This window comes from Electrophorus electricus, chromosome 14 (assembly GCF_013358815.1).
Source record: "Electrophorus electricus isolate fEleEle1 chromosome 14, fEleEle1.pri, whole genome shotgun sequence".
Classification (NCBI taxonomy): Eukaryota; Metazoa; Chordata; class Actinopteri; order Gymnotiformes; family Gymnotidae; genus Electrophorus; species Electrophorus electricus.
Window position 1 is genome coordinate 17,051,311 of NC_049548.1, and position 12,778 is coordinate 17,064,088.

Here is a 12,778-nt window from a genome sequence, read left to right on the forward strand (position 1 = left end):
TGTTCTACTTGGTTGCTCGACTCTGGACTGTTCTCAATATTTTGTTTGTGGATTTGCCCTGAAGAAACATTGTTCTTGTAAGCATTTGCATCCACCTCCCTATTGCTCTGCATTACAACCACAAACAGTGAGTATATGTGTGAGACCTGTAAAAACCTGATATTTGACTACATTTGTTCAAATGTTTAAAGTAATATGATTACTGGTGCTAATATCACCTATGTAAGGTGACCTAAACTGCACTGATGTTAATGTTTAAAATGAAAAGTTACTCTCTGCTGTATTTTTCATTTACTTTGTAACACTCCCTTTGTGTCACAATCAGTCCCTCCCAGTTTCCGTGTTCCGTGTTTTCCCTGTCTTGATTTTTTGAGCTCCATTCCATAGTTTCATTTTCTCCGCCCCTCATTTGATTTTCAACATCTGTCCCTCGTTTAGCTGATGTATTTAAACCCTGTCTTGTGGGTGTCATTGAAAACAACAAATTTTCAGTTTTGTTTTGACCTTGACATGAGTAGTAAATTATTTAATTTATCTTTACATCTGCTGAGAAAATTAATCCAATGCATGTAGGGGGGGTAGTTACATAATTAATTAGTATTGAAAAAAAAAAAAAAAAAAGCATCACAGTTCAATTGTGTAACAGTAGATTATAAAAGAAGAATCAAAAAGGCAGTGTGCTACATTAATGTAGGATGGTAATTTATTGTCAGATGTGCGCCCTCAGTAGGTCAGTGAAAGGGACAGCCCAGCTACCAGTTTTAGCTGAACGCTGTGAACCACATTCCATGAAAACCCAGTTGCTGACACATGATCATTGATCTAAAACAAATAAAAAACCAAACCAGTAAACACACACAAATGTAGCACATTAGCCTCATATATGAATATAACTCTGCTCCATGTGTTGTTTGGTAACAGTGGCTTTAGTTGCCACTTTGCATTAATTATTAAGTCTTTCAGAGTAGAACATCTTGGACAGAGCTGAAATGGGTGAGCTCACACAGGTTTTGTGTTTTGTGCTGTGTGGCTATAATGGATCTTTTGCACAGCAGTAGGTCACATGGGAAATTATCAGCAAATGTGCGAGCCTGCTGGTTATTTTATCATGGGATGTTTCCTCTCCCATATAAAAAATAGACAGCAGACATCATTTTCCAATGTATCATATCAATCCTCAACATATATTTAATTTTTTACAAAACCAGCAGAATCTATTACACAGTGATTTTTAAATATTTAGAGTTGTAAGCAATCATGGGCTGAGGTTTGAAAGAACACGAGGTAAAAACATTGATATTTTCCATAGGGAATAAAGCAGATAAAATACATTTTGTTACTAAACTAAGAAAAACATGCAAGGCACTGTATAAGATATATTCAAATAAGGCTTCAGAAGAAAGAATCCATTATTAAATTCAAACGCATAAAGCCCGGAACCACGGGAGCTTTAATAAATCACATAATTAGAGTACTCCCTTCACGCTCAGAGCACAGTGATTATAGGACCTGTCTTTCATCCCAAAGCTCTCAAAAAAAAAAAAACAATAAAAGTAAACAAAGTTTATTTATGAAAAATATTTCATACACGTGCAATTTAGGGTGCTTTACACAGACATGAATAAATCATTCAGCTTGAAATGAAATTCCCTTGAACACCTTGAATTGAAATCAATGTATAGAACTGATTAATAGACATTCCAAATATACATTAGGTCAGAAGCAATTCAATAAAGAAACAAGGTACATGCAGTAAGATGCATGAGGTTTAGGATCTGACTTTAGGTCTGAGATGTTACATTTCCTCAATTAAGAAACATAAAGAGATGACCTAGGATAACCTATAGTATGAAGTTAATACTTTATACATAATGTAGATGATGATGATAAACTAGCATCATAGAAGCACTTTGGAATTATTGTCATTATAATGATATGATTTGCTCACTGTGTGGCAGTAGTGTCCCGTTTGAAGTTCACAGCAGCATACTGAACACTGTCTCCCTCTGTGGTGTCTATAGGAAGCTTGGAAGGAGGGAGTGAGGACTCTTCCTGTCTGCAGTGGGGTATGAAATGAATGCTGGCATACTGAATTTCACCATCACCAGGTGATGAGGCTTTCTTTAAGGCGTCTGAGCTCATGGCCTGGGCTGACATGGGATCACTCTGAGAGAAAACATTACCGTGGGAAATAAAGCATGTTTTTTTGTCAGAAGGCTATATAATTCTAAGTAGTAAACAATTAAAACCCCAACTTAAATAGTTTTTCATTTAGATGACACTATTGCATCATTTTGTGTTTTAAAATTTTATCTTATTTTAACTTTTATCGCTTAATCTTTCATTTTATATCTTTAAATATATGTTAACTTTTATTTTAATATTCTACTTTTAATTTTAATACATTTTCTAACATTTTCCTATTGTTATACTGTGTGCACAATTATTAGGCAATAGAGTATTTCAACCATATGATTATTTTATGCATATTTTCCAACTCCAAGCTGTATACACTTGAATACTTATTGGATTTAAGCATATAAGGCGATGTTTATTTGTGAAATAAGGGAGGGTGTGGCCTAAGGAGATCAACACCCTATATCAAGTTGTGCATAATTATCATACAGCTTCTTTTCCTCAGGCAAAATGGGCCAAAAAAGAGATTTAACTGACTCTGAAAAGTCAAAAGTTGGAGTCTTTCAGAGGGATGCAGCACTCTTAAAATAGCTAAGATATTGGAGCATGATCACAGAACCATCAAACATTTTGTTGCAAATACTTAACAGGGTCACAAGAAATCATGTTGAAAAAAAAAAATTAACTGCCAAAGATTTGAGTAAAATCAAATATAAGGCAGCCAGGAACCCATTATCCTCCTGTGCTGTCATATTTCAGAACTGCAACATACCTGGAGTGCCCAGAAGTACAAGTTGTTCAGTACTCAGAGACATGGCCAAGGTAAGGAAGGCTGAAACCTGACCACCACTGAACAAGCCACATAAGGTGAAGCGCCAAGATTTGGCCAAGAAATATCTGAAGACAGATTTTTCAAAGGATTTATGGACTGATGAGACGAGAGTGACTCATGACAGACCAGATGGATGGGCCCATGGCTGGATCAGTAATCGGCACAGAGCTCCACGTTGACTCAGACACCAGCAAGATGGAGGTGGGGTACTGCTATGGGCAGGTATTGTTAAAGATGAGCTAGTTGCACCCTTTTGAAGATGGATTCAAAATCAACTCCCAAACCAACTTCCAGTTTTTAGAAGACACTTTATTCAAGCAGTGGTACAGGAAAAAGTCTTTATCTTTCAAGTATACCATGATTTTTATGTGGGACAATGTATCGAAGTACTCCACAGCATGACTAGCCAGTATGGAAGGCTTATGACTGTTATTAAAAAGAAGGGTGGCTATATTGATCACTGATTTTTTATTTTTTTATGTCAGAAATGTTTATTTGTACATTTTGAGTTGTTTGTTTATTATTCTCACTTTAATGGATGAAAATAAACAAGTGAGATGGGAAAATTTCTGTTTTTTTTATTTAGTTGTATAATAATTCTGCACACTAATAGTTGTCCAATAATTAAGTACACACTTTCTCCTAAGAAAGCCCAAACTTCACTCTTCCTTTCTTAAATATTCAGGTTTGAAGTTTATTAACATTTTGGTGTGACCAAGAGCATGGTTGTTGTTCAATAATGAAATGAATCCTCAAAAATAAAACTTGCCTAATAATTGTGCACACAGTGTATGTGGTAAAGTCATTCCTGAAGTGATAGATCTCAGGTTGTAATAAGTTTTTATCTTGTTTTACATTATTTTACATCTGATGGGAAGCACTTTGAATCCTGTGTGTGATTGGCCTTGCCAAGCTGAGCAGAGTAATACTTCAGTTATGGCATTAATGGGCTGGAAAGGGTCTTAAACAGGCTTACCTGTTCACCTGCCCCAGTCTTCTTGTGGCCTTTAGCTGAGCTGGAGTTTCTCCTCCTGAGTACACAATCAACAGCACAGCACAATATTCATACAGAACAAAAACAAGCATTCATTTGAAATGCATCTTTAAAGATGGTAAACTGCAGTGTTTACCTACCACACCCACAGAGCTCCTATAATGAGTCCTAGAGCCAGAAAGACTGTGATAAAAATCAACATCATGATTTCCTCCAGGCCTTTCTCTGGGCTTCCTGGACCTTCCAATGTAGTAATATTGATAATAACAGTTTACAGCAGGGAAATGATAAAAATATTTGCATTTGAAAACCATATTACTACCAATTTACCAATTTCAACCTTCCACCTATTCTGTAACAGCTCCTACCACACCTGAGCTATTAAGACTCCTGAACACCTGCTCCAGGTGAATTGGGAGCTGGGTAAGAACAACACATGTGGGCCATCTGTGGGGTCTAGAAAACTGGTTTGGATACACTGTCTTGCAGGATTCACACTGTATCCTGACATCCACATTCATAGACACTGCAGCAGGACAACAGAGCTCCATATCATCAATTTCTCTCTCACGGTACAGTCCTGTACCTGCAGCCCCTTTAACTTTATGTGGTAGCTCTGTGCTAAAGTTACTGGCCTACTAATCAAAAGGTTGCCAGTTCAAGACCCACCACCAGGTTGCCTCTGTGGGCTCCTGTGTAACACACTTATCCCTCAATTACTCAAATTGTTTTCAGTCATAATTGTGAGTCATTCTGGATAAAAGTGTCAAATAAATATAAATGTGGCAATGAGTGTAAAACCTGGAACTTACTTGTGACTCCAGGAGAAGCAGAAAATATCCTTCCAGACTGAGTGGTGATCTGAATGTTATATTCACTATTTCTTGTTTTGTAACTCACACCCAGTGAGACTTCTGTAAGAATCCCAAATTGTTACTGTATCATGTGAGTAGCTAATAATCAACAGAAACAATAATCGGACAAAAGCTCAAGAGAAATGTTCTTTCTTGGTGCATTTCACTCACCAACTGCAGGGGATTTGATATTCCAGCTGTTAACACCACAGGAGTAGTTGCCAGAATCAGTCTTACTAGACAAAACAAGAGGCTTGGGATTTTTGTAAGGTGTAAATAATTGTAGGTAAATGTTGTTCTTATACCAAAAGTAATAATCAGGTTCATAGGTCAGCTGGCAGGAAGTGCTACAGGTGAGGTTCACTGTCTTTCCACTCTGATCAGAGGTCATCCTCACCTGCAGGTCTGGATGGAGACACAGTCTATTACAAGTTCATAGAAATATCCCAAATCACTAAACATATTATAGCATTGTTGATATTACCTGCAACTGTTAGACTGATTGCTTTTGAACTGATATATTTCTCTTCATTTGCTGTGATGAGCAGGAAGTGATATTCCCCTGAGTCTGTGTGTTTTAGGCCTGTTATTTTAAGAGTTGAACTGTTTGCTGTGGTCTTAGTATCACTGACACGCCCTTTGTAGTCTACATCTGAACTTAAATCCTCTGGATGTTCTTGATCCCTCCATGTATCTTTCTGTTTTGGGCTAATCCAGATTTTCTTTTTTATGTTGATGTTCGGGTAATTGCATCTCAGAATTATTTCTGACTCCCGCAGAGCACAGACAGTCTGACGAAGGCATGAGACACTCTTATCCAGAGTACCTGAAACTGAAACAGTGCACCTTTATATCTACAATAATCCCCGAATGTGAAATCTAACACAACCTTACAGAATTTAACAGACTTTGAATTCTGAGAGCAAATATGACCTCTCTACTCTTTACTCTCTGAATGATTACATATTCCATTTTAATGTGTCAGAATTATATATTATATACACTATATGGCCACAATTTTGTGGATAACACTCTGAATTATTCAGGAGTTCAGGTGTTAAGGACACACACATTGCAAATAGGTGTATAAATTAGGCACACAATCATACAGTCTACATAGACAAACATGGGCAGTAGAATGGGTTGCATTGAAAAGTTCAGTGTCTTAGTGAGTCCAGTGGCACTCTCATAGAATACCACCTTTATCACAATTTCTGCCCTGCGTGAAGGAATTTTACACACATTGCTTACTTTATATTGTCCAACATATCAATGTTATGGCAACATTGGTCTGAAGCATTTATTCATTTGTCTGCGCTTATGTCTGAGTATAATAATTGCTGAACATTAGTCTGTCTCTCACCCCTGGTAGAACATAACACAAGATCTGAACAACAGGAACCATGTTCATGCTTACAGATGTCAAATATGACAGCAAGAGTGAGCTGGCTGCCTACCAGGAAGGGAGCAATTGAGTAACAGCAAAGGGGGCAGGGAAAACATGAGGGTGGAGAGGAACTATAAGAAAGCGTGATGATGTTCAGGGCTCGCTCTCCTGACAGTTCTCTGTGAGAGAGCCTGAGTCCCTTGTGCACAACGTATTAATAAAGCATTCAAATATTGTCTTCTGACTGAGGTGTGATTGATTTCCAGAGTTCCACCACACACTGCTACATCAGCGCCAGTGAACTCTAAACACTATTGTTGTGGAATAGAAGTGTCTAGCACCAAAACTAGCAAGGCCATAAATCACTGAAACTCACAGAGCAGAGCTACTTACTGCTGAAGTGTGTGAAAATACACCCTCTGTCACATAAATCTTCACACTGCATCTAGAAGCAACATCAGTGCAAAATTGCACTGGGAACTTGTCATTTATTTATCTAAAATGTACAAATTGAACCTGCATCACATACACAAAATGAACAGACTGCAATTTATTACCAAAAAAAAAAAAAACACACACATTTTCTAAAATATATATTTGGAAAGAGACATGTTTACAGTTTGTCAAATTCTTAGCTTGTTAACGAATCTTATCAGTGGCCTATAACTGAGCCTTCATTTGGATGGCAGGATTAGAGCAGGGATTGGGTTTGAATTTAGATTAGAGCAGGGTTTGAATTTGAGTTTAGATTAGAGCAGGGTTCCAGAAGTTTGGGGGGGGCTCTCTTTTTGTAGGGTCTGACTATGAGGTGACCTTACGACAAATTTGGTATAAATTAAACACTTGTTGTAGGTATTTTGTTTAGCTAGCAGTCAGAGTGTTATACTCCTATGGGTCATATGCAAAAATTGGAAGATTATTATATACAATGTAAAATCACCCCCCCCCCCCCCACCTCACACCCCGCGAAATAAAGGAAGATTAAAGAGTGAATTCCTACCTGGAATATACAGAAGAATGCTCAGTGGTAGAAGTACACATTTAAAACCATTTCTGCCTGTCCTGATTTCAAAAGCAGAAAATGTATAGTCATTTTAACAATTTTATTGCATAATCAACATTTTACATCAAATGTGGAAATGTAATTGTATGCAATTTCTTCATGTCATTTCTTCTTTATGGTTTTTCTACAGTGGGATTTGTGAGGTCCTTGCTTCAGGATAGAACAATTCAAGGATGGAATTATAGTGTGAGCTGCTAAGTGACCATCTGAGATTTCTGAATTGTACAAAAGAAGCTAAAACTCTAAATTATTGTCCCTGTATCTGTAACCTGATGTGCTATGAACTATAATTTGGGGGGGGGTGTTTGTTTACGTAATTAAGAAATAAAGATGAAATTAAGACAGCCCAAGAAAAGTGTTTTTGAATAACGGTGACAGTTCAAAGCCTCTCATACTGGAACTGTCTAGTTAATCAAATGTGTTGGCAGCTACCAGTTCCAACACTATTGACAGAATATTGCAGATGTGGATCTTTACATAGTGTGTAGCCTTTGAAACAGATCATAGTTGGCAAAGATCCAGACACACAGTGAGACTAATACAGACAGACAAAGCTTTTATGTAGGAATCCCTTAATAAGTGTATAATAGGCCACAGCTTCATTCAGACAGTTTTGATCAGGTTCTTATAAGAAATTAACTGAAACACACAATGGCTGTACCAAATGTTTGTATATATAGCTATATTTAGAATATAATATTCCTACTGAAAACCTCCTTTAAGAAAGCATTTGAAGACTGTATATGGAACAGTGTTGATAATTTTACTTACATTCTGTTGCAAAGACTTCTAGTCTTCTGCCTTGAAGGAAGTGAGATGTCAGAAGTGTGTGTGTAAGGTAAATAAATACCACTGCAACAGATATAGTTATGCAAGTCTAATGTACTTCTGTTTTCTGTTTAAAAGAAGGCAGAACTTTTTCAATCTGTCTCCATTAACTCACTCTGACATTTTAAGGATTATCAGACACTGGTCATTCTAGATCACATGAATGATCCAAAGCTTGCATGAATTCCTAATTATATGTGGCTGACAAGTTTGAGGTAGGCAAGGTTGTTTAGGGGACTATATATATATATATATATATATATATATATATACACACACATACATACATACATAAATATATATATACATATATATATATATATATATATATATATATATATATACACATACATACATACATACATATATATATACATATATATATATATATATATATATATATATATATATATACACATACATACATACATACATATATATATACATATATATATATATATATATATATATATATATATACACATATATATATATATATATATATATATATATATATATATATACACATATATATATATATATATATATATATATATATATATATATATATATATATATATATATGTATGTATGCATAATACATAGACAAGTCAGTAAACATACGATTATTTCATGAGTCTCTGTAGTGCTGTAGCTCTGTAGTGCATTTTAGGCATATTTAACATATGAAATAATTCAACGTGCATTACACTTTCAGCCGAGCAGTCATGTCACCTCATGTATTAAAGGTTTCTTGCTATTGTGTGTGACATCAGGTCAAGTGTGAATCCCAGGTCGCAAAACAAATTAACCATTAGAGTCGATTGATTCATTTTGCTCAAATGGTTTCAATGATTCAGAGTCAACATCACTATTTAACGTCACCTACTAATTGAATTTTGAAATGTTATCTCTTCATGTTGTAACCTGTTCAGAGTGTAACTCAGAGAAAAGGTCTAGCATCAAATGAAGTCCCACTAGGAACAGTGTAAATTTATGTGCTTAGAGCGTGTGGCTTACATAGCAGCATTTGTATTGGACTGCAACAACTTTGAATGACAACTATAAGCCTTTTTTTTATTTATTTCCTCATTGAAGTGAAATTATTTCTATATCTAAACAAACGAGGTAGGGACAAGGCTGAGATGATAATCCAAAAACAGAACAAGTCGTAATACTGGAAAGTCAGACAGAGAATGATTGGTACGCACATACATGTCATGGAAATACTTCACAAAGAACACAGGGAAATGGATGGGTATAAATAGACAGGTGAGTGACAGGAGAGCAGGCAACAGATGAATGCTGGGAGTTGGAGTTCGAGCTAGGGAACGTGACAGCTCCAATTTATGTCCCAGGCATTCACTGGTAATATTGTCTACTATGTGTAAAATTTGGCCTGGCTTCATTACTGTTGGCTGAAATAGCTACACAGGGGGGATTTGAATTGTACATAGAGTAATGTACTGGCAACACCAAGGTTATGTGTTAGAGAAGGTCCATGACCTTCTCTAGGGAATGTAAGAATCCATCAGGTGGACATTACCTTAATTGTTGAGCTAATGTGTAAGGGCTCCTTTATGGATATTGTGGGTATATGACCCCTGGAAGAAACCATGTGCAGATCCTTATATAAGATTAGTCAGATAAGATCTGATTCCAATGGTGGGAGGGGGATATTTAATATAAAGTAGTTTATACAATAACAAAATATGTTAAAGTGCAATATTGAGAAACAATAGTCTATGAAGAATTAGAAAAGGTATCAGACTGATTTCCTGCAGGATGCTATTTTATTGTCAAACGTCAACTATCAATACATCAGTGAGAGAGACGGACCAGTTTTAGCTGTATACTCTGGACCAAGTTCTAGAGAATCTGCACGCGCCAGTTGGTGATCTGTGGAGAATGTATTGATCTATTCAGTGTTAACAGATTCATATAGAGTTTAAATTTAAAGCTTGTTTGGCAGCAAAGCAAGGAATGGAAACAATACTGACTGAAGAGTATATTAGAATCATGTCAGCAATAGAAGATTGTTTAAGTGTAAAAAAAAAAAAAAGCGTTAAACATTATTAACAGATTCAGTGTTAACAGTTTCTTTGCATGCATGCTTGATTTCGTTCCAATATTAAATGTTGTCAGTGCGAACAGTAACATAATTAGCTGCTGTTAGCAATAGAAAAGATACACATGGTGTTCTGAGAAACCAGAGATACCAGTGTTGCACTGGCGGCGCGGTAGCACGCAGCGGCCACTCCAGGTCCGATAATGGTGCTATTGTGCTACTATCTGTCGTCTATACTACTTTTTTACAGCAACTTAAACCACACATACATGCAAACAACCAAACTCCATGTATACCACCGCCATAGCCTGCTACACCTAAGACATAATGCACAAACCTACCTGGACGACGGCGCGCTTCAGACGCTCTGTGAGCTCGGGTTGCTATGCGTACCAGGCCTGCAGACCACGGCGTCGCCTAAGTCCGAATGCCGAAGGGGCAGACACCGCAAGCGGTGTGCAAGGAAGCAGAAGCGGGGGAAGCGAGCTGGGGTCCGTGCTAGGCTAAAAGCTAATCCTAGCAGGCCAGCTCTACTATCTCTATTCCTTTCAAATGTCTGCTCCTTGGATAATAAACTGGACTGCATCAAAGTCCAGCAGACTACAAAGCGAGAGTTCAGAGACTGCTGTGTTTTAATCTTTGCTGAAACATGGCTCAGCGACAGTATTCCAGACGCCGCCATTCATCTGGATGGATTAGTCTTAATCCGTGCCGATAGACAATGCGCTCTCCGGCAAAAAAAAACGGCGGAGCAGTATGCATTTATATCAATGAGTCCTGGTGTAAAAACTCTGTGCATGTCGTTAAGTACTGCTCACCGCTGGTGGAGTTTGCTATTGTCAGATGCAGACCTTTTTATTTACCGCGGGAATTCACCTCCGTGTTTATAATGCTTTTCAGGACTGTTTTGAGCAGACGACTTGGATCACGTTCAAGGAGGCTGCTACTGACGGTGGCACTGTTAATCTTGAAGAGTATACAACAGCATCAGTGACTGGCTACATCAGCAAGTGCATTGATGATGTTACTGTCTCCAAGAGCATGACCACACGCCCCAACCAGAAGCCATGGATGACTGCTGAGGTGCGCATGCTACTGAGGACCCGTGACTCAGCCTTCAGGACAGGTGACAGAGAGGCTCTCAGGAAAACAAGAGCCAAACTGTCACGTGCGATCAGGGAAGCAAAGCGTGCACACGCACAGAGGATCCATGGACACTTCAAAGACACTGGTGACACACGGTGCATGTGGGAGGGCATTCAGGCCATTACTAACTGCAGCGATGCACAGTTCGAATCACATCATCACATTTGTTGATGACACGACCGTGGTGGGTCTCATCAACAAAGACAACGAGTCAGCATACAGAGAGGAGGTGCAAGAACTGGTGAGCTGGTGTAAGGTCAACAACCTGTATCTGAATGTTTACAAGACAAAAGAAATGGTTATTGACTTCAGAAGAGCAAGGCGAGATCACTCCCCGCTTGCCATCAACGGCTCCTCAGTGGAGATCGTCAAGAACATCAAGTTCCTTGGTGTTCACATAGCGGAGAACCTCACCTGGATCCTGAATACCAGTTCCATCACCAAGAGAGCCCAGCAACGTCTTTACTTCCTTCGGAAGCTGAGGGAAGCCCATCTCCCATCACCCATCCTCACTACCTTCTACAGAGGTACTGTAGAGAGCATCCTGAGCAGCTGCATCATTACCTGGTTTGGGAACTGCACCGCCTTTGACCGCAAGACCCTCCAAAGAATAGTGAGAACAGCTGAGAAGATCAATGGGGTCTCTCTTCCCTCCATCACGAACATCTACATAACACGCTGCATACGGAAAGCCACCAACATTGTGAAAGACCCCACGCACCCCTCACATGAACTGTTCACCCTTTTGCCATCTGGAAGAAGGTACCGCAGCATCCAGTCCCGCACCTCTAGACTGTGCTACAGCTTTCTCTCAGAATCCATTAGACTCCTGAACCCTGGCTAGCTCCAATTCCAATTCAGATTCCAAAATGGGCACTTTTATGCATGCTTATAGACAGTCACACACGCACACACACGCCCGCACGTACGTACATACGTACATACATAATATACATACATATCTATACACACACACATTGTTTTGCATCGGAGTAGTGCTGAAGTCAAACCTCACACAAATAAACTATGCACTCCTGTTGCAGTCTTGCACATTATTCTACTTGCTGCTAGAGTACTGTACTAAACCAGCACTGTAGTCTGAACTGTTCTGACTGCTACCGGTGACTGCTATGTTCAGGGTAGCATGTCACTGATTTCTTTGCACAATTCACTTTACATATGCCCAGTACTGTGTACTGTACTAAATTGCACTGTCTACTCATTTTGTAGTTTGTATTTTTCCTGTCCTGTCCTGTATTTATTATTGTTTATTTAATGTTTATTTAATGACATTTTGCACTATATTGGAGTGTTTGCACTTGTGTAGCATGTTGTCTGTTGCACTGTTGTTTTTATGTTGCACCATAGTCCTGGAGGAACACTGTCTCGTTTTTGTTGTGTACTTGTATATAGCTGAAATGACAATAAAACCTCTTGAACTTGAACTTGAAACTACCAAGCTATTTTATA

General features: G+C 38.2%; 1 protein-coding gene across 6 annotated transcripts; it reads right to left on the reverse strand.

Annotated features, from left to right (window-relative positions):
• Positions 1–681: 681 nt before the first annotated feature.
• LOC113590183 lies at positions 682–11,103 on the reverse strand. 6 transcript variants are annotated; one of them, XM_035533281.1, is made up of 11 exons: positions 10,504–11,103; positions 8,038–8,067; positions 7,204–7,265; positions 5,301–5,648; positions 5,122–5,221; positions 4,988–5,013; positions 4,775–4,876; positions 4,103–4,202; positions 3,945–3,999; positions 1,949–2,166; positions 682–822 (listed from the first exon to the last, which is right to left on the reverse strand). In XM_035533281.1, coding segments are annotated over exons 2-11 (1,074 nt in total). In that variant the 5' UTR covers positions 8,040–8,067; positions 10,504–11,103; the 3' UTR covers positions 682–761. The 6 variants fall into 6 exon arrangements, with proteins under 6 accessions (XP_035389174.1, XP_035389173.1, XP_035389172.1 ...); XM_035533280.1 differs by having other exon boundaries at positions 4,988–5,052; XM_035533279.1 differs by adding an exon at positions 6,597–6,699 and having other exon boundaries at positions 4,988–5,221; positions 10,504–11,101.
• Positions 11,104–12,778: the final 1,675 nt, after the last annotated feature.

Bases quoted from the DNA above. Each gene is read 5' to 3' on its own strand.
- LOC113590183 (XM_035533278.1), bottom strand. The intron at 5,649-7,203 runs GTAGGAATTCAC...GCACTGTTTCAG, and splicing joins CATTCTTCTGTATATTCCAG to TTTCAGGTACTCTGGATAAG. The intron at 4,203-4,774 runs GTAAGTTCCAGG...CTACATTGGAAG, and splicing joins TGCTTCTCCTGGAGTCACAA to GTCCAGGAAGCCCAGAGAAA.